The sequence below is a fragment of the Corythoichthys intestinalis genome, chromosome 21 (genome assembly GCF_030265065.1).
Source record: "Corythoichthys intestinalis isolate RoL2023-P3 chromosome 21, ASM3026506v1, whole genome shotgun sequence".
NCBI classification, from domain to species: Eukaryota; Metazoa; Chordata; class Actinopteri; order Syngnathiformes; family Syngnathidae; genus Corythoichthys; species Corythoichthys intestinalis.
The window spans coordinates 34,137,359-34,163,230 of NC_080415.1; the positions used below are offsets into that span (position 1 = coordinate 34,137,359).

Consider the following 25,872-nt stretch of genomic DNA (forward strand, 5'->3'; position numbering starts at 1 on the left):
GCTAATTACGGAAAAGGTGTTGTCAATGAGTTATTCCCAAGATGCATTTTGCTGGGCTTTTGCATAGATTTTTGTATTGTATTACTTTTCTTAGTGACTATTTCTTTCTGGAAACTCAGTAGTTATAGTATGTAATGAGTTTGCAATTCATTAGTTTTTAATCATTTATTGTTCATTTAATTTTTGCACTATGGTCTGCTCACACAACATATCCCAACCATCTGAGTTTGGAGACATCGAATGGTCAGTAAGCATAACTACTGTGCTTAGCTGTGACCACCCCTTTACAAAGGAAGAAGTATTCTACATTCGCTGTGAAGGCAAACTGCATATTGGCCCAAAACTGCTCATGAAAAACCAAAGTCAGTATTATCCGACATCATTTAAAAATGCTTGTATCGGCCAATATTATCGGCGACTTGAAAATGTCAGACAACTCTACTTAACGTACATCTGAGCCGGCAGTGAGTGAGTTAATTATAAAGGTACTTTTCTTCTTTAAATGAAGATTACATAAATCAGATAATTATTTTTTGTGTCTTTCGAACAAAAGTATTTCTCTTCCCAATTAAAAGAAATAAAAGAGAATATTTACATTTGCTTTTATTGTTATATTCTTTTGTTTTTGCATTAATCAAAGATTTTTAAAAAAAATGGCTATTTTCTTTATACATAAAAATGACAAAACAAAATATATATATTTTAAAGTACTACCGTAATTTTCGGACTATAAGCCGCTACTTTCTTCCTTCATTTTGAATCCTGCGGCTTATTGTCATAAGATCGTCATAATTATGATATGCCACTATAATGGACTTACTGAATGCTTATGACAGATGTCATTAAGTGTCATCCGGAAAATTACGTCATTAACTCCATTTATGTTCATCTTGGATCTTTTACATCCATTTAAAAGTGAGATAATTTGCCAGATGACACAAAATGACCTCTGTTATAAGCATTCATAAATGCTCATGACAGTGTCATTAGACTCATGTCATAATTATGATTCTAATGACAGTCTAATGGTGCCACTGTCAAATAATGTGGTACCAAATACCATAACTAGCAATTAATGAAACAACTGGAACAGTAACTGAAGAAACAATTAGAATAATTAGAAATAATTAAAGGAATTTTGATTATTATTCACATCTGTAGCGCTGCAATGCATGCTAGGAGGCATGTTGAACAACACAACTGTTGACAGCAAGTGGCAGCAGAGGTTGACCGTCTCCCTCAAGGGGGCAGTAATGACCTAATGAAGCTTCTTGAAGCAATGAAGCTTTGCAGCCAATTAGTTCAAAGCTTCATGGTGGTTCATTTGGTCTTATGACAGTGGTATGATGCCACTGTCAAATAAAGTGTGGCTTATAGTCCAGTGTGGCTTATCTACGGACAAATTAAATTTTTGTTTCAAATTTGGTGGGTGGCGGCTTATAGTGCGAAATTACGGCATATCAATATAGATACATATATCTGCTTGTATTCACGAGGGTCGCGGGGGTGGTGGAGCACCCCGAACTTGGTATATAAATATATTTACTAAAACATTTACAAATACACGAAATTATTATTTTCGAAATTAGAAAAACGTAATTTTCGGACTATAAGTCACACCGACAGATTTTGACATGAAAACAACATTTGTCTATAGATAAGCCGCACCGGACAATAAACTGCAGCTGTCCTCACTGTATTATGGGATATTTACACCAAAAGATATCAACCAGTAAGACTTTATTTGACAGTGGCATCATAAGACTGTCATATGACCGTCATAATTATGACATGACACTGTCAAGAGCATTTTTTAATGCTTATGGCAGATGTCATTTGGTGTCATCCGGCAAATTATCTCACTTTTGAATGGATTTAAAATATCCGGATTGGTCATAAATGAAGTTAGTGACAAAATAAAGTGTTAATTGTTGACTCAAAATAAATCAAGAAATAAGACGCACTGGACTATAAACTGCAGGATTCAAAATGAATGAAAACGGTAGTGGTTTATAGTCCGAAAATTATGGTAAATACAGTAAATGGCTCAGATTGACATGATCAGCTCAAATGGGTACGAGGTCTATTGCCGTCAAATGTGTTAATACTTAAAGGTGTGTATTTCCCGCCCGCAGACATAACCCGAGGAACAACACATTCACCAGCGTGTACGAGACGCCCATCAACATCAACGCCAAGAAACAGAGCAAGTCCAGCAGTGAGGTGAGATGATGTCACTGTGCCTTCCGAAGGCATTTGGAATATGATACACCTGAAATCACAAAAGCAGGAATTTGGAACTGGGATAATTTCCAGGAAAGGTGGCCGTGAGCGCGCAGTGACGGCTATCCGGCGGAATGGAGAGCGCTCGGCTTGGGGTTATTTCGGTGCGCCGAGCAGTTTTATGCTAAAATTAAACACCGGGAACATCTCTTCCTCTTCTCCACCTGTTAGATTCAGTCTACGTTTGGAGGCCCCTGGCTTATATTAGTGGCGGGCTAGCAAGCTCATCGGCTACTGAGGGTTCAGACATGTTGATATCTGATCTGACCTTCTACTTATGGCTTGGGCTGCCAAAAAGGATTATTTTGATAGTCGACAAGTAATCGCCTATTCTTTTTAACCCCTTGATGCCTGAATTTACATTTAACAGATAGTTATATGAAGTAGTACATTAAAATATATACAGTTATATACCGTATTTTCCGCACGATAAGGTGCACGTAAAAGCCTTCAATTTTCTCAAAAGCAGACAATGCGCCTTGTAATCCGATTAGCCTTACATATGGATTAATATTGGTCAGTCATGGCATGACATTCTCTTTAGCACAGCACCCTGTAGTTGACGTACTACTACTACTACTACTACTACTGCACCTTATAATGTGGTGCGCCTTTTATATGAAAACAGTTTTAAAATAGGCCATTCATTGAAGGTGCGCCTGATACTTTGGTGCGGCTTATAGTGCGGAGATCAAGGTGTAAATATATATATACTGCATATATAAAATTTTTAAAATGAACAAAATAAAGACTATGTTCACTAAAAAAAAGGAGTAACTTTTTATTTGACAGTGGCAACATAAGACTAACATAAGACCATCACAATTATGACATGACACTGAGTACCAACCAACCAAACACTGATAGGTTTTCATATTTTAATGAGGATAGCATGTAAACAATGACAGAACGGGAAACAATAAGTAGAAGTGAACCCTCTGCCTAATGAGACTTAAAGAGCAATTTTTACCAAAAAATTTAAGTCATGTGTGTGCCCAGTCACTGATGAGTGGTTTAAAGCTGCCCTGCCCACTATAAAACACACACTGGGTAAGAATTGTCTTGATGAGAAGCATTGTCTGATGTGCGTCATTGATGTGCGTCAAAAGAGCTGTATGAAGACCTGCGATCAAGGATTGCCGATTTGTATAAAGCTAGGAAAGGATACAAAACCATCTCTTAAAGTCTGTATGTTCATCAATCGGCAGTCAGAGAAGTTGTCTACAAATGTAGAGAGATTGGCACTATTGCTTCTATCCCAAGGAGTGCCCGTCCACCAAAGATGACGTAAATAGTTCAGCGCAGAATACTCAGAGAGGTAAAAAAGAACTCTAGAGTGTCTGACTAACAGAAATCACTGGCACAGTCCAATATCTCTGTGCACACATCAACTATATGTAAAACTATGGCCAAGAATGGTGTTCATGGGAGGTCTCCACGGAGGAAGCCACTGCTGTCTAAAAAAAACATTGTTGCTCGTTTAATGTTCGCAAAAAGGCACTTGGACACTCCACAGAAGTTTTGGCAAAATATTTTGTGGACTAATGAAACCAAAGTTGAACGGTTTGGAAGTAACACACAATGTCATGTGTGGAGAAAAAAATGGAACAGCTCTCCAACATCAACACCTCATCCCCACCGTGAAGCATGGTGGAGGGAGCATCATGATTTGGGGCTGTTTTGCCGCCTCAGGGCCTGGACAACTTGCAATCATTAATGGAAGAATGAATTCAAAAGTTCTGCAGGAAAACCTGAGACCGTCTGTCAGACAGTTAAAGCTAAAAAGAGGATGGATGTTGTAACAAGACAATGATCCAAAACACAGAAGTAAATCAACTTCGGAATGGTTTCAGAAAAAAATAAATACAAGTTCTGGTGTGGCCAGGTCAAAGTCCAGACTTGAACCATATTGAGATGCTGTGGCATGACCTAAAGACAGCGATTCATGCCAGACCTTCCAGGAATCTGACTGAACTACAGCAGTTTTGCAGAGAAGATTAGTACTGATTGGTGTGCCAGACTGATCTGCAGCTACAGAAGTGTCTGGTTTAAGTTAATGCTGCCAAAGCCAAAGGGGGGGGGGGGGGGGCACAAAATATTAAATGTGATGGTTCACTTACTTATTTCCCTTTTCTGTCATTGTTTACATACTATCCTCATTAAAATATGAAAACTTATAAATGTTTGGGTGGTTTTAGTTAAAGCAGACACTGTTTTTTCATCTGTGTGATTTTGACCAAGATCAGATCACATTTGATGGTGATTTTATGCAGAAATGTGAGAAATTCCAAAAGGTTCACTTTTTCATACCACTGTATATTTGTCATGTCATCATTATGATGCTCTTATGACAGTCTTATGATGCCACTGTCAAATAAAGTGTTACCAAAAGAAGTATTTTCAAATGGAAATTATTTTTTTTAAAAATACAAATACGAATACGCTAATAAAAAAGGACATTTAATGTCTGTCTTTCATTTTTTTTAATGGAATGAGAGATAAAATAATTCAAATAAATAAATAAGAATATTCACTATTAACGCTTTTAGTGCCATTGACAATGATAGACGTTCAAATCACTTGGCTATTTTCATCCTTCTGCTGTGACATGAAATGAGTTTGTCACTTGAAGTACTAGCAAATGAACTTTTTGTTCATTTGCTGCCGATCCCCCCACCAATGTTCAAATGGATTGGATGACTATCACTGACAATGGCAGCCAATTAGCCAAAAGGCTGAAAAATTTGGTTTTTCAACCATTTTCAGGTCAACAATGTCTCTGAACGACTATCAAAATAGTTGTGGATTCATTTGATTAGCAATTAGTTGCCTTGTAATTGCGCCAGCCCTACTTACAACCAAATATTGCTTTTGCTAGCATGCCTCATATTAGTTTCCATTGTTTTTTTAGTGCCATTGACGATGATAGATGTCCAATCACGTGGCGTTCAATTATAATTCTGCTGTGAATTGAAATTAGTTTATCACTAGTAGACGTCTATCACCGTCAATGGCACCCAATGTAAAGAATGAAACATCACCATTGTCTTCATAGGCACATGTCCAGTGTAGCGCTTGTGCAAACGTGTGCTGGTCTTGGCTTTAACGTTCTGCGGTCTATGTGCACCTGTAGCTGAAGTATCTCGAGGAAGGCGATCGTTTTATGTCCACCTTCCACTATGATATGAAGTCATCGGAGCTGGAGAGGGCACGTCTAGCCAATCAGATGGCAAGTCAGGTGAGCTCCCAAAAGGGAGTTCCAGTCCAAACGTGGTTGGCTCCAGTTTTTGCCCTCCGTCCTCTCAAATAAACCACAATGAAACACTTTGTTCAGAAACTTGTAATTTCTTTGAGATTTTTTTGAGGAAATCTATGCTAAATGTCTTTTGCATTTAAACAGGCCTTCAAGTCGCAATCGGAATTCTCCCAAGAGCAGACGTGGTACGGCATGGTCACCAGCCAGGAGATGGTGACCATGTCGCAGGCACAGATGAACGTCAGTGACGTGAGTTGACTTTTCTCCTCAAAATTTTGTCTGAATCTGTACTTGTTGGCAAGAAAACGCAGTTTCTGGTGCTTTCATACTGGTCGGTATCCAGCAAGCGTGTAGAATGTTGTGGAATGAAATGATTTTGGGGTAATTCCAGGTCCCTTCTTGTTCAGTTTACAATCACTTCAGGTTGATTTGAGGGCATTAACAGGGTAAGGGTCAATTCCTGTTAATTTGGGAAAATTGATTTCCAGGCAGTACCAGGTCACTTCTGGTTTATTTTGAATTATTTCTGGTGATTTAGGGTCATTTCCAGGGCAATTCCGGTTGATTTCAGGTCACTTCCAGATAAGATCCTTTTTTTTTAATGGGAATGACTGAATTGGAATTTGAGTGTCCTATTGGTCTGAACAGTTTTAATATATAACATGGGAGTATGACACAATGTGTTTCATTTATTAGGAGAAAGCAGTGAACTGCAAGGGGTTATGGGGGAAAAGAAGAAAAGAGGGAGGGAGAGACAGAAAAAGCACAAACAACAACAAGAAATACATTAAACGCCTACTCTAACTATGAATATGTTGGTGCCATCGTTAGCTAGTTGTATTTCCGGTTGATACCATGTGGGTGCTTGTTTACCAAGGAGAAAGAGGGGATGGGAGGAGTCAGAAAGATAGGTGATTGGGAGGGGTGAAGTGTACACAAATCTGTCATGCGAGATGTGAGGTGTAGAACCCAGTATTTGTGAGTGTGGATATATTGGCATCCTATTCTATGCTGCCTTATCACTAATCCTGACACCGAGTTTCTCAACTTGAGTGTGTCTTGTTGCACCTTGTCATGCGTGAGTCCCATCAGACATGTGATAGTCCTGCAGACGTGTGGAAATGCCACGCGGGAGCCGCCCCAGGGCCACGGCCCTTCCCCAGCCAACGGGGGGGTTGCCAGCACAACCCGTCCTTCCTCCCACAGCGAGCGCCACCAAGGAGACCGCTGTCATCCCCACGGGATCCAGGATGGTCCTCCGGACCATGCGCGCCCCAATCAACTGGCCTTCAGCAACAGGATGAGGGGACATGCCACCGCCCTCTACACCAGTGCTTCTCAATTATTTTCTGTTACGCCCCCCCAAGGAAGACGTAAATGTTTCGCGCCCCCCCCAACTCTCTGCCACCACTGTAAATAGTATCATTCGTCTATATTACTATTATAAGTACGCCTCAGCCTAACATTGTGTCCTTTTTTTCTATTAAAGAAAAAAAGTAACATAGATCAACTTATAATAAAGTATAACTTTTTTAACATTGTGTTGCTTGTAACAGAAAAGACTTAACGCGCATCAATTTGCCTGAAGTTAAAAAAAAAAAAAAAAAAAGTCACATCCAAACTGTAAAAATACACTCAAGGTACATTTTTGACCATTTGATACTGAAAAATAAAATGTAATAAAATCAGTAAATAATAACAAATTCAAATTGATTAGAAACATTTACTCTTCAGGACAACGTGCCAAAAAATTTGACCGAAAAACAAAACTGAATAGAAGGGGGGAAAAAAAGTCTTTGGACAGAAGGAAAGTTTTTATTTTCGCTGATTCACCACAGTGCTCACTGGTTTACTGATATAACACTGACAAAGCGGGACGATTGTGACAATTGGCAATATTCGGCACATTTTCGCTGAAAAACAATCAAGCGGCTTATCAATGAGATTGAGGTCGAATGTCTTTAAGTGGCGTCTTAACTGATTTGGCTTCTCCGCTATAATCATTTTTAGACTCAGTAAACAGTGGTCTTTCCTCATTTCCCACTATATTAAAAGTCAAAGGCAAACGGCCCGAAAAAAGCGCATTCTCGGCGGCCGAGGTAGAACCGTAGGTGAGGGCGGTGGTCGTGACGATCCCAAGCCGAAAACGGCACTTCTCGGCCGGACACGTGAGAACCGAAGAAGACAGTGGGTTGCTGCGTGAGTCCAGCTCTGCATGAGTCTCTTCCGTGTGCTCTTGCTTACTTCAAAAATACTGCACGCACTTTGAAAATGAGAGCGCCACTGCCACCCACGGAGTGGATGTGCAAGTACACTTTATTCTAGTACGGCAAAAAAAATAAAAAAAATAAAAGCATGTTCCCCGAGGTCACTCGCGCCCCTCCTGGCATCGCTCTGCGCCCCCCTGGGGGGGCGCGCCCCACCATTTGAGAAGTACTGCTCTACACCAACGACCAACGAGCCACAGACGCAACCCTCCAACCGCCATGGCACACTGCCGGATCCCATGGCCCACCAAGCCCAGGGCAGTACAGGATCCCCACCCGGAGCAAGCGATACCCGGCTTACCCACCGGCACGTAGCCAGCGACCCACGCTGGAGCGCATGGAGGATACAAAGGCAGAAAAGAGAGGGGAAAGCGGCAGCAGGAGAGTGCCGAGAAGCCACCGCGGGATCAGAGCCCCGATCCCCCGGCCCCCGCGGCCGGCAGCTTAGGCAGAGAGGAGGACACACCCCAGGAGCCATGCCATACAGAACAAGTGTGCAACCCACCTACCGCCCTATTCCTGTGGCTTCCAGGTCCCTGACTAGCAGCCATTACCCAGCACCGTTGTTGGGTCTAAAACTCGTTCTTTAACTTAGTTATTTACCCAAGGCAAGCTGACAAAAGGCAGGGCATAAAGTGAGACGGAGTCAGAGAGTTGACATTTTTCAACCTGCAGGTTGGGAGAGCCAGATGACATGTTCCGCGACCAATGTTTCATCGAAGTCTCTCTCTGAACTCCCCCGCGCTGCTAACTTTTATTGAGGGCTTGTTGATGGGCGGAATACAGTTACAACACTGTTGTCCAACGTGGCAGTATTCTAGTCACTGATTGAACAGTCACAATCTTGATTGAATTAACGGTCACACTCCTGAGCAGGCAAGATATCTTTGTTTTGAACACACATTTGCACTCAAAGTACTGTAGTTTGGTGGAAAAGTACTGAGACGTTGTGTGATGAATCAACATATGTGTGTGTATCTATTTATCAGAAGAATGTGAGCAATCACCGGCAAGCACATGATTATGGGCTAATACTGTATTCTTCATAATAGCTTGGGAGTGCGCGTATAATAGCTGTGGGAGAGCAAACTGGCATAATATATTTGGCATATAAAAACAAGCTTATCTTACAACCGTGATGGGACTGTGTGGAGAGGGTAGTGCAGTGTATGCATTAAAAATAGGAGAGCCTGGCTTAGGGCAGCGGGACCGCTGCATGGAAGTTCTTCCCAGCCGCAAGTCCCACCGCCTCTCGTCGAATCTCCCTCATGGAGTATGATGTATGTGGTGCTTTAAAAAAGGTGTGGGACAAGTTTTGGGGGCATTTTAGTTTGTTGTCTGGACTGCACACCAAAATCAAAACAAAACAGATTTTTAGTGTAGTCGTTTATGTGCGGGATGCTTTGACTTTAGCATTTCCACAAGAAATCCAGTGTATCAGTAGTTTTGCCACCTCTGATTGCAGGTAAAGTACACGGAAGAATACGAGCAATCCAAAGGCAAAGGCAGCTTCCCGGCCCTGATCACACCGGGATACCAGGTTGCCAAAAACGCCAACACTTTGGCGAGCGACGTAAGTGAACGTTTCCCAATTCAGTACATTATTACATGTCTATATTGAACTTTTTTGCATTGTATCCCCAAAAGCTTGAATACAAAAAAGGGCACGAGGAGAGAGTTTCCAAGTACACGGCCTTCGCAGACCCCCCGGAGGTGCTCCTGGCCAAGAAACAAGGACAGATTGTCAGCGATGTGAGTCCCTGATCCGAATTTGGATACACTTCTTGTTGCCGTGACGCGACCATCTAATATTCTTGATGCAGTATGCCTACACGGAGGAGTACGAGCAGCGCAAAGGCAAAGGCAGCTTCCCCGCACATCTCACCCCAGGATATAAGATATCCAAAAAGGCATCGGAACAGGCCAGCAACGTAAGCGTCGGAGTAAATCCTCTTGTATCATATAGCAAACATACTAATATAGATCTCTGCGGGACTCCACGAGTCATCTTACATCATTGCCGCAAATGTTTCAGTATTTGTTAGACTTGTCATGGTTGAAGTCAAGCGCTTTCTCTGGCAGGTGAGGTATCGGCACGTGTACGAGCAGGAGATCAAGGGCAAAGCCAGCGCTGAAGTCGCCGCCGCTGAAATGGTCCGCGCCAGAGAGAATGCTGACAACTTCAGCCAGGTCATTCATTTGTCAACTAAAATTTGTTCAAAATGAACATTCAACATTCAAGATGAATCCTTACTTATTCACTGCCAGCCTGGGTTACAGAGTATGATCTGTGGTGGTTAGTAATAGATCTTGAAAACACTTATTAGTGCTAGTAGGCTACTAATGCTAGAAGCAGTCGCTTCCAGTCCTTCCTGGTCAAGATGGATTGAACGTCTATTGTAGTCAATAGTAGCTTAATAGTTTAAGGAGACCCAGACTGGCATTAAATACAGTGGGGCAAATAAGTATTTAGTCAACCATCAATTGTGCAAGTTCTCCTACTTAGGTTAGAGAGGCCTGTAATTGTCAACATGGGTAAACCTCAACCATGAGAGACAGAATGTGAAAAAAAAACAGAAAATCACATTGTTTGATTTTTAAAGAATTTATTTCCAAATTAGAGTGGAAAATAAGTATTTGGTCACCTACAAACAAGCAAGATTTCTGCTTGTCAAAGAGGTCTAACTTCTTCTAACAAGGTCTAACGAGGCTCCACTCGATACCTGTATTAATGGCACCTGTTTTAACTCGTTATCGGTATAAAAAACACCTGTCCACAATCTCAGTCAGTCACACTCCAAACTCCACTATGGCCAAGACCGAAGAGCTGCCGAAGGACACCAGAGACAAAATTGTAGACCTGCAACAGGCTGGGAAGACTGAATCTGCAATAGGTAAAATGCTTGGTGTAAAAAAATCAACTGTGGAAGCAATTATTAGAATATGGAAGACATACAAGACCACTGATACGCTCCCTCGATCTGGGGCTCCATGCAAGATCTCACCCCGTGGCGTCAAAACGATAACAAGAACGGTAAGCAAAAATCCCAGAACCACACGGGAGGACCTAATGAATGACCTACAGAGAGCCGGGACCACAGTAACAAAGGCTACTATCAGTAACACAATGCGTCGCCAGGGACTCAAATCCTGCACTGCCAGACGTATCCCCCTGCTGAAGAAAGTACACGTCCAGGCCCGTCTGCGGTTCGCTAGAGAGCATTTGGATGACCCAGAAGAGGACTGGGAGAATGTGTTATGGTCAGATGAAACCAAAATAGAACATTTTGGTAGAAACACAGGTTCTCGTGTTTGGAGGAGAAATAACACTGAATTGCAGTTGAAGAACACCATACCCACTGTGAAGCATGGGGGTGGAAACATCATGCTTTGGGGCTGTTTTTTTTGCAAAGGGACCAGGACGACTGATCTGTGTAAAGGAAAGAATGGATGGGGCCATGTATCGAGAGATATTGAGTGAAAATCTCCTTCCATCAGCAAGGGCATTGAAGATGAGACGTGGCTGGGTCTTTCAGCATGACAATGATCCCAAACACACAGCCAGGGCAACAAAGGAGTGGCTTCGTAAGAAGTATTTCAAGGTCCTGGAGTGGCCTGGCCAGTCTCCAGATCTCAACCCCATAGAATATCTGTGGAGGGAGTTGAAAGTCCGTGTTGCCCAACGACAGCCCCAAAACATCACTGCTCTAGAGGACATCTGCATGGAGGAATGGGCCAAAATACCAGCAACAGTGTGTGAAAAGCTTGTGAAGAGTTACAGAAAACGTTTGGCCTCCGTTATTGCCAACAAAGGTTACATAACAAAGTATTAAGATGAACTTTTGGTATTGACCTAATACTTATTTTCCACCATGAATCGCAAATAAATTCTTTAAAAATCAAACAATGCGATTTTCTAGGTTTTTTTCCCACATTCTGTCTCTCATGGTTGAGGTTTACCCATGTTGACAATTACAGGCCTCTCTAATCTTTTCAAGTAGGAGAACTTGCACAATTAGTGGTTGACTAAATACTTATTTGCCCCACTGTATACTGTATTATAGGGTAAAGCAGGCTACTAGCGCATGGCACAGGCCTACTAGTTGCACCTCTCATGTTTAATTGAGAACTCAGTGTATCAAAAGTGATTGTTTGTGTGTGTGTTTCTGTAGATGGTCTACACCGAAGAGTACGAGCAGCAACGGGGCAAAGGAAGTTTCCCCGCCATGATAACGCCCGGTTATCACTTTGCTAAGAAGGCTCAGGAAAACGCGAGCGACGTGAGTAGATGAGGTTAGCATAGAAAGCCTAGCCCTTCCCAGTCAAAACCGCCTTCTCTCCTCTGCTTTTCTCACAGCTAAAATACAGAAAAGACTTGAATAAGATGAAGGGCTCGTCCCATTTCCACAACTTGACCTCCGAGGACAACCTGGCGCTTATGAACGCCCGCAAGATCAACAAGCTTGTCAGCGAGGTGAGGCGAACGCTTGGCTCGGCATCTCTGACATGCCGCGGCTTTACCGCCAAGGTCGGCCGGTGTATCGCTCGCACGTGATGTCACTGCATACGCTAGAGTCTTTTGGTTTCTGTTACAAGTGACTCGTGACGTTAACTTTAAATTTAACTTGGTGGGCTAACATATTAACAATAGAACCATAGTACTAGAAGCCAAAGTTTACATCCTGTCCTAACCAATAGGTAGAGTATAAGAAAGACTTGGAGAACAGCAAAGGACACAGCATCAACTTCTGCGAGACACCCCAGTTTCAAAATGCCACCAAAGTGGCTAAGTTTACCAGTGATGTAAGTATAGAGCATTAAGTATCATCATGACACTTGTACTCTGTTCTAAAATAACGCACGTTGTTTTTCTTCCCGCTTGTAAAAGAACAAATACAAAGAGAAGTACACCACAGACATGAAGGGCCACTACGAAGGCTCGGGAATCGACAAGAGGACCATGCATGCCATGAAAGCCCGTACGCTGGCTAGTGACGTAAGTGACAAATAGTCATCTTCTAAAGTCGGTATCCGAAAACAAGCCTACTTTTGTTATAAAGCTGCATAACATGTGTACGACCTATACCTATACATGTTTCTTGGACCTTTCTGGTCTCTCTCACGTTATCCAGATTGCATACAAACAATGTCACGATCAAGATCAAGGCGAGTACAACTACCAAGCCACGCTGACACCAGGCTACCGCTGCCAGAGGAAACTGGACCCACTGAAAGATGTGAGTTCTGGAGAGTCGATGAGACTGTGCGTTCCTTAACCGAGACACTCTGCTGTGCAGAAGAACTATAGGCAGCACATTGACCAAGTCAAGTACAACCTAGTAGCGGACACGCCGGAGATCCTCCTGGCCAGGAAAAACGCTCATCTTATCAGCAACGTGAGTGGCAAGGCGTGAGTGTTGGGATGAAATTTGCAACCGCAAGCCAGGCTTTTGTAAAGATGAATGCAATCTTCCTCCAGCTGAACTACAAAGCCGACTACGAGAAGACTAAGCATCTGTACACGCTCAACGAAGACCTGCCCCAAATCAAAAAGGCCAAAGACAACGCAGCCCTGTGCAGCGATGTAAGTCGGCAACCGATTTTCTCCAATTTACCACATTTTCAAGTGCTCACAGTTAAAAACTCTTTCAAACTAGATTAAATACAAGGAAGCTTGGGAGAAGACCAAGTCTAAAGCCTGCGACATTGGCGTAGATGACCTCAGCGTCAAGGCGGCTAAGGCTTCCCGAGACCTCGCCAGCGATGTGAGAAAAACAACGCAGGCCAAATAATCAGTCAAAACTGACAGGAGCAGTCACAATATGAATCATGTTCACAGCTTAAATACAAGGAAAACTACCTGAAGAACAAGGAAGTAGCCGTGGGCGTCAATGTGAGCGACTCCAAGACTCTGCATTCGCTTCAGGTGGCCAAGATGCGCAGCGACGTAAGTCATCCGCAGTGAGCCTATTTGCGTGATTGTTTGGGAAATTCACAGTTGAGCTTCTCCTACAGATTGCGTACAAGAAGGGCTCCAAGGAGAACCAGTCCCGCTACAGCCTAGGAATGGACATGGTCAACCTGAGTCATGCCAAAAAGGCCCAAGCTCTAGCCAGCGATCTGGAATATCGAACCAGGCTGCACGACTACACCGTCATGGCGGATGACATCAAGGTCCAGCAGGCCAAGAAGGCATATTCCCTGCAGAGCGAGGTGGGAAAAAGACCTTTGAAACCCGGTTTTTGAAGTCAACCAACCCCTGACCGACTCATTTTCTTCTGCTCATCAGAACCAATATCGGTCAGATCTCAACTGGATGAAGGGGGTAGGCTGGGAAACCGAAGGCTGTCTCGACCTCACTCAGGCCAAGAAAGCAGGAGATCTGCTCAGTGATGTCAGTTCTTTATCATCCGTCGACGGAGCTCCGGATTATGTGACGCGCTATGACAGTTTTCCTGGCTCTTTTACAGAATAAATATCGGCAGAAGGTGGATCGCATCAAGTTCACCCAAGTAGCAGACAACCTTTCCATCCGACACGCTAAGAAGAGTCAAGAACTGCAAAGTGATGTAAGGTTATCTCCTTGAAAGCACACTTGTGTTGCTGCTGCTCATCATCAGTAGATCTAATTGTGATCTGCAGCTGGCGTACAAAGCAAACACGGAGCAGATGATCCACCAATACACCATGACCAAGGATGAGCCACTTTTTAGACAAGCAAAGGCTAATGCTGAGCTTCTCAGTGGGGTGAGTGGTTTGAACTAAAACTGAGCGGTGATATCATTCATTAGAAGTGAAACAAATTGTATTAGGGTTGAAAATCCGCAGAATCCAGTCGTTCTAACGTCGTTAGACCTGTACATCCGTCTTCAAGACAAAGATGGTCATTCAGGGTTAGATTTCTTTGCATTTCAAGACGCAAAACCTCATCTCTGTCTCTCATTCCTCTTCTAGAAAGTCTACAAGAGTCAATGGGAAAAACAACGGGAAAAGGGCTTTGAGCTTCGACTGGACTCGCTTTCGATTCTCACGGCCAGAGCTAAGAGGGACTTGGCTAGTGATGTAAGTATTTTTTATTTTTTGTACTCAAGACACACAAACTCCATCCAGGAACTCGCATTTGTTGAAATAACCGTGTCTAGCTACCAAAGCTACTTGCAGCTCTACCTTACCACTGACTTACCTACTTACTGATTAACATTTTGATAGGAAAAAACGTACTTAAATATCTAACAAGGCACCAGGCTTGCTTTAGAACAGTGTTTCTTAACCTTGCTAAAGGTACCGAACCCCACAAGTTTCACATGTGCATTCACCGAACCCTTCGGAATTAAATAATTAAGATTTTTTTTTTTTTTCAAATTCAGAACCGATATAGCTAAGCCAGCAAGCCAATTCCCGTTTAAATATATTTTTAAATTTCAAATTTACGACAAATAATTTTGGTGTTTTGCAGTTCATTTTCACACTGGAAAATGAAATTTCATGTCAACATTCTTTCATTGTTTATTTATTTTACTTTTATTCTGTCCTGTTTAGCTGCTTAGACACAGAAAATAAGAATCAGAGTGTCCTTATGGTCTGAACAGCTTTAATGTATCACATAGGAGTTTGACATACTCCCATTGTGGTTGTTCATCATGTCTACAATCTCATTTTATGGTAGCATCCATGTAACACATACTATTTTCATTCCCTGGCACCGCCAGACTATTCTCCCTGTATTTTTCAAACACTGTGAGAAATAGTCTGGGACACATCCCATTAACGGCCTCTCGAACAAGTACAAAATCAACAGTCCAATCAGATTCGTTTATTTGCGTGACGTGTTCTTAACGAGTAACGTCACTCTTGCGCGCTGAAAGTCGTCTCTACAACAACACAGAGGGCGAATGGGAGAGCCGAGAATATGTTCCAATCTGCGGTAAAACCAGTTTTAAATTACCAAAAACACATCGACACAAGTCACTGACAACAGTCAACATGGCTCGCGCTAGCCATGTTGAATAAACACGTCCATTCTCCGCTCACGCTAATTACTTGTCGCTTTAACAACGTCACGTCTGCCCGTCGCTGATTGGTCCACTCTACTGTCTGTTTGCTGTGGCTTGCTCCGCCCTCGGAATTTGATCCGCTGGACGGTCGCCAGACTCAATCGCTGGAACAGCGGTGAGTCTGGTATACCAGGCAACTATTTTCATGGTGTAGAATGTGACGCAAATTATTCTTTAATTATTCTGCGCAGTGCACGCTGCCCGTAGGTCTGTTGTACTTCCTCATCATTAGTCAACCTTCCAATGAGCAAACAAGTTTCTCCTCCAATTAGATAAAGGGCTAGGAGTTAAAAAAATATATAATAAAGCCTGTAAATTGGAGGCAACGCAGTCCAAAACTTAGTCTAAAACAATATTTTGCCTTTAGACAGATTATGAAAATAGCGCCCAGTGTGTCTTAACATTCACCGAACCCCTTAGACTTACTCACCGAGCCCCTGGGGTTCAATCAAACCCAGGTTAAGAACCACTGCTTTCGAACCTGTCAACTTTTTCTCTGGCAGGTCAAATACAAAGAGCAATATGAGAAAAACAAAGGAAAGGTCATTGGAATCAAATCGGTCAGCGACGACTCTCAGATGGCTCACTCGGCTTTGGCCACAAAACTACAGAGTGGCCGCGACTACAAGAAGAAATATGAGGACACCAAGACCCAATTCAAGTGAGGCCATGAAGTGTAACACTCACCCCCTTCAAAGGGAATTGTGCTTTACCTTTTCTGAAATACAAACATTTCTGTTGCAAAACTACACTTAATGAGTCCATCCATCCTCCTTTCAGTGTTTCTCTGGACATGCTGAACATCAGTCAGGCCAAGAGGGCCCAAGACTTGGCGGCAGACTACAACTACAGAACATACCTGCATGACTACACCACGCTGCCAACTGACATGAAAGTTGCCTGGGCAAAGAAGGCCTACGGACTGCAGAGCGACGTACGTTCCAGCAATCCCAGCAATAATGCTCTTATACCCCTTTTTAAATAACTAAATGGTGTCTTCAGAAACTCTACCGATCTGATTTGAACTGGATGAAGGGTGTCGGCTGGGAGGCCTCAAAATCTCTGGATGTCCGGCAGGCCAAAAAAGCAGGAGAGCTCCTTAGCGAGGTAACATCTCACCTTTTAACTCCGAAATCCATCCAGGTATTTTCTAATAAAGCAAGCCTTGATCACCAGAAGAAATGTTATGGTGATGAGAAATCTTAGGTAGCTACGACTGTGTAAAGACTCAGTGAAGGCCCAAAGTGACACAGTATACGACTTGGTATTTATTTTAAGAGATGGGGACCTTTCATAAACTCTTGGAAGTAGGTTAAGTACCTCGTCTCTGAAAAGCTTTCACAAGGGACCTGGCAGTAATTTCCAGGGTCTAGTTGTCTGACCAACAGAGATAGAATATAGCTTGGGTTCTCCAAGCAAAGGCTATTGAGCATCAGAAATTCTAAAGTCATCATTTAAACTCCTCTGCCACTTTAGAAAAAGTACCGGCAGGATGTGAGCGCCCTGAAGTTCACCAGCGTTGAAGACACTCCAGAAATGGTGCAGGCCAAACTCAGCAACAAACTGGCAATCGATGTACGTACACCTGACCACGGTGTAAACTTCTAGGTATAATGAAGTCAAATGGTGGTTGATGTCTTTTCAGAGGTTGTACAGGGAGAAAGGAGAAAATATGAAGCACAACTACACCCTCAACGAGGAGTTACCAGAGTTTGTGCAGGCCAAGATCAACGCCACGAACCTGAGTGAGGTAAGCCCAACCCCAAGATAAAACCATTCCATCTTTGTCCGACTTGTACAAATGGAACTTTTTGATTTCAGAGTCGTTACAAGGAATCTTGGATGAAACTACGTGATGGCGGATATAAATTGCGTCTGGACGCTATTCCGTTCCAGTCAGCCAAAGCGTCTGCAGATATTCTCAGTGATGTAAGTGATTAATGGATCAGATGTTTCAAGTCCTTTGACCTGACATCCAGTTGAAGATTCAAATGTCCCATTTATTTAATTATAGCAAAAGTACAAAGAGGAGTTCGAGAAGACCAAAGGGAAGATGATTGGACTGAAAGGACTACAGGACGACATGAATATAGCTCACTCTGTTTACGCTAACAAGCTACAAAGCGATGTAAGTGTTTCCTCTCCTTTGTACAATTTGCAAACACTAGCAAAGTGAAATCACTTTTGTTCCACTCTCAACGTAGATTTCGTACAAGAAAGAGTCGGCCGGCGAACTCTCCAAGCATCACCTTCCCATGGACATGATGGAGATTGCCCATGCCAAGAAGGCCCAGTCTCTGGTCAGCGATCAGGACTACCGGCTCTTCCTGCATCAGTACACGTCCCTGCCGGACGACATGAAGCTGCAAGCAGCCAAGAAAGCGTACGCTCTGCAGAGCGAGGTACGGCGCACTCGAAACTTGGCAGGAATTCAGCTTGGCTAACGCACAACTGCTGTTTTTGATGATGCAGAGGATATATCGCTCGGACCTCAATTACCTGCGGGGTGCCGCATGGATCGCTACCGGGGCTCTACAAATTGAAGGCTCGAGGAAAGCAACCGACCTTATCAGTGACGTAAGACTGATAATTTACCTTCCGAGCTAGGTGTCCAGCTAGCGGTCTAACTGAAGTTTCATTGCCCGATATTTCTCCCTTCTCAGAAAAAGTATCGCCAGCAGCCGTACAACTTCAAGCACACATCTGTTGCAGACTCCCCTGACATGATCCACGCCAAATTCAGTGGACTGATCACAAATGAGGTAAGTCTATCACTTCTCCCCATGATGACAAAGTGACATTAATCAAACTTGCCGTGTCTTTTAGCGTCTGTACAAAGAAAAAGGGGTGAGCGACCAGCACAGCTACACCATTACAGCCGAGAGACCCGAGATCACTCAAGCCAAGATCAACGCGGCTAACTTTAGCGAGGTATGACCGCCTTACACTGTCTCCCGTTTTGGCCATTTGAAGCCAGATGTTTTTTCCTTCAGATTCGATACAGGGACTCCTGGCACAATCTGAGGGCTCAGGGCTACAAGCTGACCATGCAAGACATCCCGTTCCAGGCAGCCAAGAGCTCCACGGGCATCGCCAGTGATGTAAGATTTCTATCCAGATCCTTTTAGAGCAGGGGTCCCTACCTGCTGGGCCGTGGACCGGTACTGGTCCGTGGCGCATTTGCTACTGGGCCGCACAGAAATAATAATTTATTAATGACCGCATTCTGGCCAATAAACCTGTCTACTCTAGATATAATACTACAGGATAGATTAGAATGTCGTCATAGAAATCCATTGATTGGACTGCTAGCAGTACATCTTGTTTTGTGTATATAATATATCTACAGTGCCCTCCATAATTATTGGATTTATAACAGTTAGGTGTTTTTTAGCTTCTAATATTTTTTTTTTCTTAATAATATGGGACCTTAATGGAAAAAAAGAGAAAAATCCAACCTTCAATACAAGTGCATTTATTCAGTGGGGAAAAAATCCCACATAAAGAAATAATTATTTGACATCAAATAATGTGTGTCACAATTATTAGCACCCCTGGTGTTAATACTTTGTACAACCCCCTTTTGCCAACAAAAGAGCACCTAATCTTTTGCCTGGCACGGCCAGACTGTTCTCCCTGTATTTTTCTAAACACTGAGAGAAAGGTCTGGGAACCAGCCCATTAACGGCCTCTCGAGCAGGTACAAAATCAATCGACAAATCAGATTCGTTTATTTGCGTGACGTGTTAACGAGCAACGTCACTCTTGCGCGTAGGAAGTCGTCTCCACAACACAGATGGTGAACAGGAGAGCCGAGAATATGTTCCAATCCAAGGTAAAATCAGTTTTAAATTACCAAAAACACATCCACACGAGTCATTGACAACAGTCTGTCTCTCGCTAGCCATGTTGAATAAACTCCGCTCTCCTCGTATGTTTCCTTTCGCGCACAAGTCCCTCATCCTGCCCTCGTCGTTTTACTAACGTCACGTCTGCCCGTCGCTGATTGGTCCACTCTGCTGTCTGTTTGCTGTGGCTTGCTCTGCCCTGGAAATTGTATCCGCTTAATGGTGGCCAGACTCAATAGCTGGAACAGCGGTGAGTCTGGTGTACCAGGCAACCTAATCTTCTCCTATAATGTTTCACAAGATGGGATAAGACAGAAAGAGGGATCTTTAGCCATTCCTCTTTGCAGAATCTCTCTAAATCATCCAGAGACCTGGGTGATGCGCATGCTGAAAAGCACCTCATACCCACTGTGAAGTACGGGGGTGGGTCAGTGATGCTGTGGGGCTGTTTCGCTTCCAAAGGCCCTGAGAACCTTGTTGGGGTGCATGGCATCATGAATGCTTTGAAATACCAGGACGTTTTAAATCAAAATCTGTTGCCCTCTGCCCGAAAGCTGAAGATGGGTCGTCACTATGTCTTTCAGCAAGACAATGACCCTAAACATATGGCCAAATCTACACAGAAATGGTTCACCAGACACAAAATCAAGCTCCTCCCATGGGCATCTCAGTCCCCAGACCTCAACCCCATTGAAAACCTGTGGGGTGAGCTGAAGAGGAGAGGACCCAGGTCTCTGGATGATTTAGAGAGATTCTGCAAAGAGGAATGGCTGAAGATCCCTCTTTCTGTCTTTTCCCATCTTGTGAAACATTATAGGAGAAGATTAGGTGCTGTTTTGTTGGCAAAAGGGGGTTGTACAAAGTATTAGCACCAGGGGGGCTAATAATTGTGACACACATTATTTGATGCCAAATAATTTTTTCTTTATGTGGGATTTTTTCCCCACTGAATAAATGCACTTGTATTGAAGGTTGGATTTTTCTCTCTTTTTCCGTTAAGGTCCCATATTATTTAGAAAAAAAAAATTATTAGAAGCTAAAAAACACATTATTATAAATCCAATAATTATGGAGAGCACTGTATGTGTGCTTGTCCTCGATAATAAAGTATTACTAGGCCGCGGGCGCAGCTAATTTGTTCCCGGAAATAATTAGCCCCCACACGAGCGAAGATGACTGGAAAACAGACGTCTTTGGAGATATTTTTTTCCAGCGAACAGGGCACCTGACGAGCCAGAAGATGAGGCTACAACCTCGAAGACCCACCAACTACGAAGGAGTGGATTCGTGACCCGTTTGTGAATAAACCGAGTGATTCGAGCTTGTCTGTGCAAGAGGAGGATCAGCTTGTAGAGATCGCAAATGACGGTACATTTGAGACTACAACGCTACCGAGGTTTTGGATTAACGTCATTCCGGAATATCCTGACATCGCTACGAGAGCATTGAAAACCTTGCTACAATTTCCAACATCGTATTTTTGTGAAGCGGGCTTCTTAATTAATGCTTAACAACTAGGCGAAGTCGTTAATGGTGAGAGAGCGGTGTGCAATTGTTGTGTGCAGCTAACATGGCAGGATGTGTCTGAGAACTTTTCTACATGTCATTCCATGATCAAACGTAAGTAAAGAAAGTTTGTAGTGTGTACTTTTGAATCGCTGCATTTGCGGCCATGTTTAAGTTTCGCGCATGCGCAGAACCGCATCATTGCAATTTTTGATGGGTTGCAAAATTTGGCAGAACACCGGTCTGTGAAAAAAAGACCCAAATAACACTGGTCCGTGGTGCAAAAAAGGTTTGGGACCCCTGTTCTAGAGCCCATCAAATCTCCCAGATTTTGTTCAAACTACATACTGGTATGCTGCAAAATCCACTATTTTGTAACCCTGGCAGTACAAGTACAGATACAACCACCTGATGGAAAAAGGAAAGCACATCGGTGCCCAAAGCGTTTGGGACGACACGTACCTGCTGCACTACACGCAGGCAAATCGGCTAGCCAGCGATCAGGAGTACCGCAAGGATGCACTGACAGCCAGCGGGCGCTACCACCTGACTCCTGATATGATCCACCTCGTCACGGCCAAGAATGCCCAAGCTCTCGCCAGCGAGCAGGACTACAGGAAGAGGCTTCACGAGTACACCGTGCTTCCTGATGACATGAAGGTCAAGTGGGCCAAGAAAGCCTACGATCTGCAGAGCGAGGTGAGGCTCAAACCGAGGGCTAAAGAACGCCGCGGACTCAGCTTCTGCTTCCATCTAGACGCTGTACAAGTCGGACCTGAACTTCATGAAGGGCGTGGCCTGGGATGGCGTAGGGGCGCCGCAGCTGGAGTCGGCCAAGAAGGCCGGAGCACTCCTCAGTGATGTAAGTTGGCACTTTTCATTCACCAGGCGTTTAAACGAGACAAAGCATTTTTGCAGAAGCGATACCGCCAACTGCCAGACAGCCTGAAGTTCACCTCGGTGACCGACTCCCCCGATATGCTCCACGCCAAGGCCAGCTATCAACAATGCAGCGAGGTAACACTATGACCGAGAAATCCTAAATACCAATACTTTTGAACTTTTCATCCATTATTCCCGTTTTCCCCGTTCAGAGGTTGTACAAATCGGGCAGGAACGACGACATGAACAAGTACACCTTACATCCGGACGATCCCGACTTTGTCCGAGCTAAGATGAACGCCCAGCACATTAGCGATGTAAGAATAACTCAAATTGGAAAATGCACTACTCACAAAGATTTACTGTGGGGTACGGAATCACAATTAAAAGTTGAGATGCGTAGCAGTTCGTGACATTTGTTCAAATCTACACTGAGCTGAAGTACTTCCTTTGTTACTCTTCCTTTGTCAAATTTGCAGAAAGTCTACAAGGCCTCCGGGGAGCTGGTGAAGACATTTGGCTACGATTTGAGATTGGACGCCATCCCCTTCCAAACGGCAAAAGCTTCTAGGGAAATTGCTAGTGACGTAAGTGTAGCCGACATAGTTACAGTAACGTGCTTAATAACAATCTTTGGCAAAAGCTGATGTGTACTGAATGTCTTTCTCTGTTTGTTATACTTTATAGTCCAAATTACAAAACGGGTAGTCCCCGGGTTATGATGTACCCGACTTACGTGATTTCGAGTTTACGAGTGTCTCGTTTTTTTTTCTTTTTTTTTTTAAGTCGCCTAACAGTCTACCACCTCTATATTGTTTGTCATTTACTTTTGTTATTTATGAGGTTTAATCAATCTAAATGGTTGATTTCTACACGTATAGCTATGGATTTCCGGTATTTCATTATACTACAGTAGTAGACATTATGTGTGGTCCGCTTCCCTTTGTCGTACTCGGACTTGTTTGACGTCACGCCAGTGCCAAATTCTGTTAGTTTCGAGCGTTGCTTTCACATTAGGAAGAGGGGGTGAAGGCCAGTTAATATTTCAAGAAGGCAGAGAAACCGCGACGTTGCCCCCGTTAGCTTGCAATTTGCCCGCTACTCGGCGATGTCCCCGGTTAGCTCGCTATTAGCCCATTACTCGGCGATGCCCCCTCGTTAGCTCGCTATTAGCCTTCTACTCGGTGATGCCCCCAGCCGTTAGCTTGCTATTAGCCCGCTACTCGACGATGACCCACCTTTAGCTTACAGCAATACCCCCTGGTTAGCTTGCTGTTAGCCTACTACTCGGCAATGAACCCCCCCCCTTTAGCTCACTATTAGCCCGCTACTAGGTGATGCCCCCCCCGTTAGCCCGCTATTAGCCCGCAACTAGGCGATGTCCCCGGTTAGCTCGCTATTAGCCCGTTACTCGACGATGCCCCCTCGTTAATTCGCTATTAGCCTTCTACTCGGTGATGCCCCCATCCAGTAGCTTGCTATTAGCCCGCTACTTGGCGATGACCCACCTTTAGCTTACAGCAATACCCCCTCGTTAGCTTGCTGTTAGCCTACTACTCGGCAATGACCCCCCCTTTAGCTCACTATTAGCCCGCTACTAGGCGATGCCCCCCCGTTAGCCCCCTATTAGCCCGCTACTAGGCGATGCCCTCCCGTTAGCTCGCTATTGGCCCACTACTCGGTGATGACCCACCTTTAGCTCGCCGCGATACCCCCTTGTTAGCTTGCTATTAGCCCGCTACTCGGCGATGAACCCTCTTTAGCTCGCTATAAGGCCGCTACTCGGCGATGGCCCACCTTTAGCTTACAGCAATACCCCCTTGTTAGCTTGCTGTTAGCCCACTACTCGGCAATGACCCCCCCTCCCCCCGTTAGCTCACTATTAGCCTGCTACTAGGCGATGCCCCCCCCATTAGCTCGCTATTAGCCCACTACTCGGCAATGACCCCCCCCTCCCCCGTTAGCTCACTATTAGCCTGCTACTAGGCGATGCCCCCCCCGCGTTAGCTCGCTATTAGCCCACTACTCGGTGAAGACCCACCTTTAGTTCGTTGCGATACTCCATCGTTAGCTTGCTATTAGCGTGGTACTCGGCGATGAACCCCCTTTTAGCTCGCCATTAGCCTTCTGCTCGGCGATGACCCACTTTAGCTCGCTTTTAACCTTCTACTAATATGTCTCCATTGATTTACTTTATAGCATTACTGTATGCTCTTTGTAATGATTCTATTTTCTAATTCCGTGCTCAATGTTTGACGGTGACAAATTAATAAATGCCATATGTAGAAGAACTATGTCATGATTGGCGTTACCGGGGAAGTATTATCTTTTTTTTTTTTTTTAATCTATTTTATTAATATGATGTAAAACACACATTTTTGAAAAAATGTTTTCTAATTTGGAGGGTTTTAAACGGTACTTCGAGGGTTAATTCCGACTTTGTTGGAAATTTTGGTTACGTCGCCAGCGTAGGAACGGAACGCGTTCATAACCCGGGTGCTACCCGTAGTGTCAGTGGAATTCCACTGTCACAACCTAGTGGTCAACAGTGGAATTACACAAAAAACGATGAAAGGGAGAAAAAACAAGAACAAAACTGCACTAAAACAAGTTAAAACGAATGAAGACCACCCACCTCCTTAAAATATAGCCATTTCAAGTTAACACTACTATTGGACTGCCATAAAGCACGTCTGCTGGCGTCAATAACGACGGTTATACATGTAAAAGGAAATACTGCCAACTAATGGAATCTGATGGAAAATCACTTGTCTACATGATTGTTATGTCTAACAAGCCCGCCAGTAATTGATCAAACGAGATTTTTTTTAAAAAATGGCTGCATATATGTCTATCGAATACCTACCAAATTTCATTCCAACCAGTCCAGAAATGATGGCGGAGTAGTGTCTTCAAAGTGAGTGACCTTTTGAGCCCTCCCTCTAGTTGGCCTAAAAATCTACCAGAAAAGAAAAATGATTTTCAGCGTAAAAGCATGTAACTCCCGCCCCATTCCTCGAGCAGGTGCGCTACAAGGATTCTCACCTACGCGAGAAGGGCCAGCAGGTGGGACTGCGCTGCGTGGAGGACGACCCCAAAATGGTGCATTCGCTGGCGGCCAGCAAGCTCCAGAGCAACCTGGAGTACAAGCGGCAGTCCAAGGAGCAGCGCTCCAATTACAAGATCCACGCCGACCAGCCCGACTTCCTGCTGGCCAAGAAGAGTCAGGCACAGGCCAGCGACCTGACCTACCGAAGCAAGCTCCACGACTACACTTGCGACTCTCAACAGCTCAACGTCATGCACGCCAAGCGGGCCTATGAGCTGCAGAGTGACGTAAGTCCGACTACTGGGAAGGGAACTCTGTGTATCCCAGAAATGGTAAAAAAAAAAAAAAAAAAACTCGACAGTAGAGCCATCTGGACCTGAATACTTTACTTTTAGGCTATTTTACCATTAGAGCTGCCACTGACTATTATTTTGATAATTTATTTTTGTCTTTAGTCCACAAATAACTTCATATACAAGACATTATTTAGTCCTTATATCACCACGTTAGTGTATTTGGACTTTTTCTCTATTTCCATAGACTGATAAAGACATCCAGTCCATTTGAAGTATGAGGTGTAATAAACACTTTATACTTTTTAAAAAAGTAACTAAAACAGGAGCTTTTCTCACTCTTTTTAATTTTAAAACATCTATTTTATTTCTAATTAAATATTATTATAAGGATTATATATATATATATATATATATATATATATATATGCTTT

At 43.7% G+C, this 25,872-nt stretch overlaps 1 protein-coding gene across 2 annotated transcripts in view; it reads left to right on the plus strand.

Moving 5' to 3' along the window:
- nrap (nebulin-related anchoring protein) overlaps positions 1 to 25,872 on the plus strand; it is a 31,181-nt gene that overhangs the window by 1,600 nt on the left and 3,709 nt on the right. Inside the window, exons 3-41 of one of the 2 annotated variants that reach the window (XM_057826991.1) lie at positions 2,136 to 2,223; positions 5,417 to 5,521; positions 5,684 to 5,788; positions 9,272 to 9,379; positions 9,454 to 9,558; positions 9,630 to 9,737; positions 9,889 to 9,996; positions 11,979 to 12,086; positions 12,164 to 12,280; positions 12,505 to 12,609; positions 12,695 to 12,802; positions 12,939 to 13,043; positions 13,104 to 13,202; positions 13,286 to 13,390; positions 13,464 to 13,571; positions 13,646 to 13,753; positions 13,822 to 14,019; positions 14,096 to 14,200; positions 14,277 to 14,375; positions 14,449 to 14,553; positions 14,761 to 14,868; positions 16,364 to 16,521; positions 16,641 to 16,794; positions 16,863 to 16,967; positions 17,337 to 17,435; positions 17,506 to 17,610; positions 17,682 to 17,789; positions 17,875 to 17,988; positions 18,065 to 18,262; positions 18,333 to 18,437; positions 18,524 to 18,622; positions 18,687 to 18,791; positions 18,854 to 18,961; positions 21,602 to 21,913; positions 21,972 to 22,076; positions 22,133 to 22,231; positions 22,309 to 22,413; positions 22,576 to 22,683; positions 25,121 to 25,432. In XM_057826991.1, coding sequence (XP_057682974.1) covers positions 2,136 to 2,223; positions 5,417 to 5,521; positions 5,684 to 5,788; positions 9,272 to 9,379; positions 9,454 to 9,558; positions 9,630 to 9,737; positions 9,889 to 9,996; positions 11,979 to 12,086; positions 12,164 to 12,280; positions 12,505 to 12,609; positions 12,695 to 12,802; positions 12,939 to 13,043; positions 13,104 to 13,202; positions 13,286 to 13,390; positions 13,464 to 13,571; positions 13,646 to 13,753; positions 13,822 to 14,019; positions 14,096 to 14,200; positions 14,277 to 14,375; positions 14,449 to 14,553; positions 14,761 to 14,868; positions 16,364 to 16,521; positions 16,641 to 16,794; positions 16,863 to 16,967; positions 17,337 to 17,435; positions 17,506 to 17,610; positions 17,682 to 17,789; positions 17,875 to 17,988; positions 18,065 to 18,262; positions 18,333 to 18,437; positions 18,524 to 18,622; positions 18,687 to 18,791; positions 18,854 to 18,961; positions 21,602 to 21,913; positions 21,972 to 22,076; positions 22,133 to 22,231; positions 22,309 to 22,413; positions 22,576 to 22,683; positions 25,121 to 25,432 — 4,804 coding nt within the window. The remainder of the gene's footprint in view (positions 1 to 2,135; positions 2,224 to 5,416; positions 5,522 to 5,683; positions 5,789 to 9,271; positions 9,380 to 9,453; positions 9,559 to 9,629; positions 9,738 to 9,888; positions 9,997 to 11,978; positions 12,087 to 12,163; positions 12,281 to 12,504; positions 12,610 to 12,694; positions 12,803 to 12,938; positions 13,044 to 13,103; positions 13,203 to 13,285; positions 13,391 to 13,463; positions 13,572 to 13,645; positions 13,754 to 13,821; positions 14,020 to 14,095; positions 14,201 to 14,276; positions 14,376 to 14,448; positions 14,554 to 14,760; positions 14,869 to 16,363; positions 16,522 to 16,640; positions 16,795 to 16,862; positions 16,968 to 17,336; positions 17,436 to 17,505; positions 17,611 to 17,681; positions 17,790 to 17,874; positions 17,989 to 18,064; positions 18,263 to 18,332; positions 18,438 to 18,523; positions 18,623 to 18,686; positions 18,792 to 18,853; positions 18,962 to 21,601; positions 21,914 to 21,971; positions 22,077 to 22,132; positions 22,232 to 22,308; positions 22,414 to 22,575; positions 22,684 to 25,120; positions 25,433 to 25,872) is intronic. The other variant, XM_057826992.1, reaches the window with a different exon arrangement.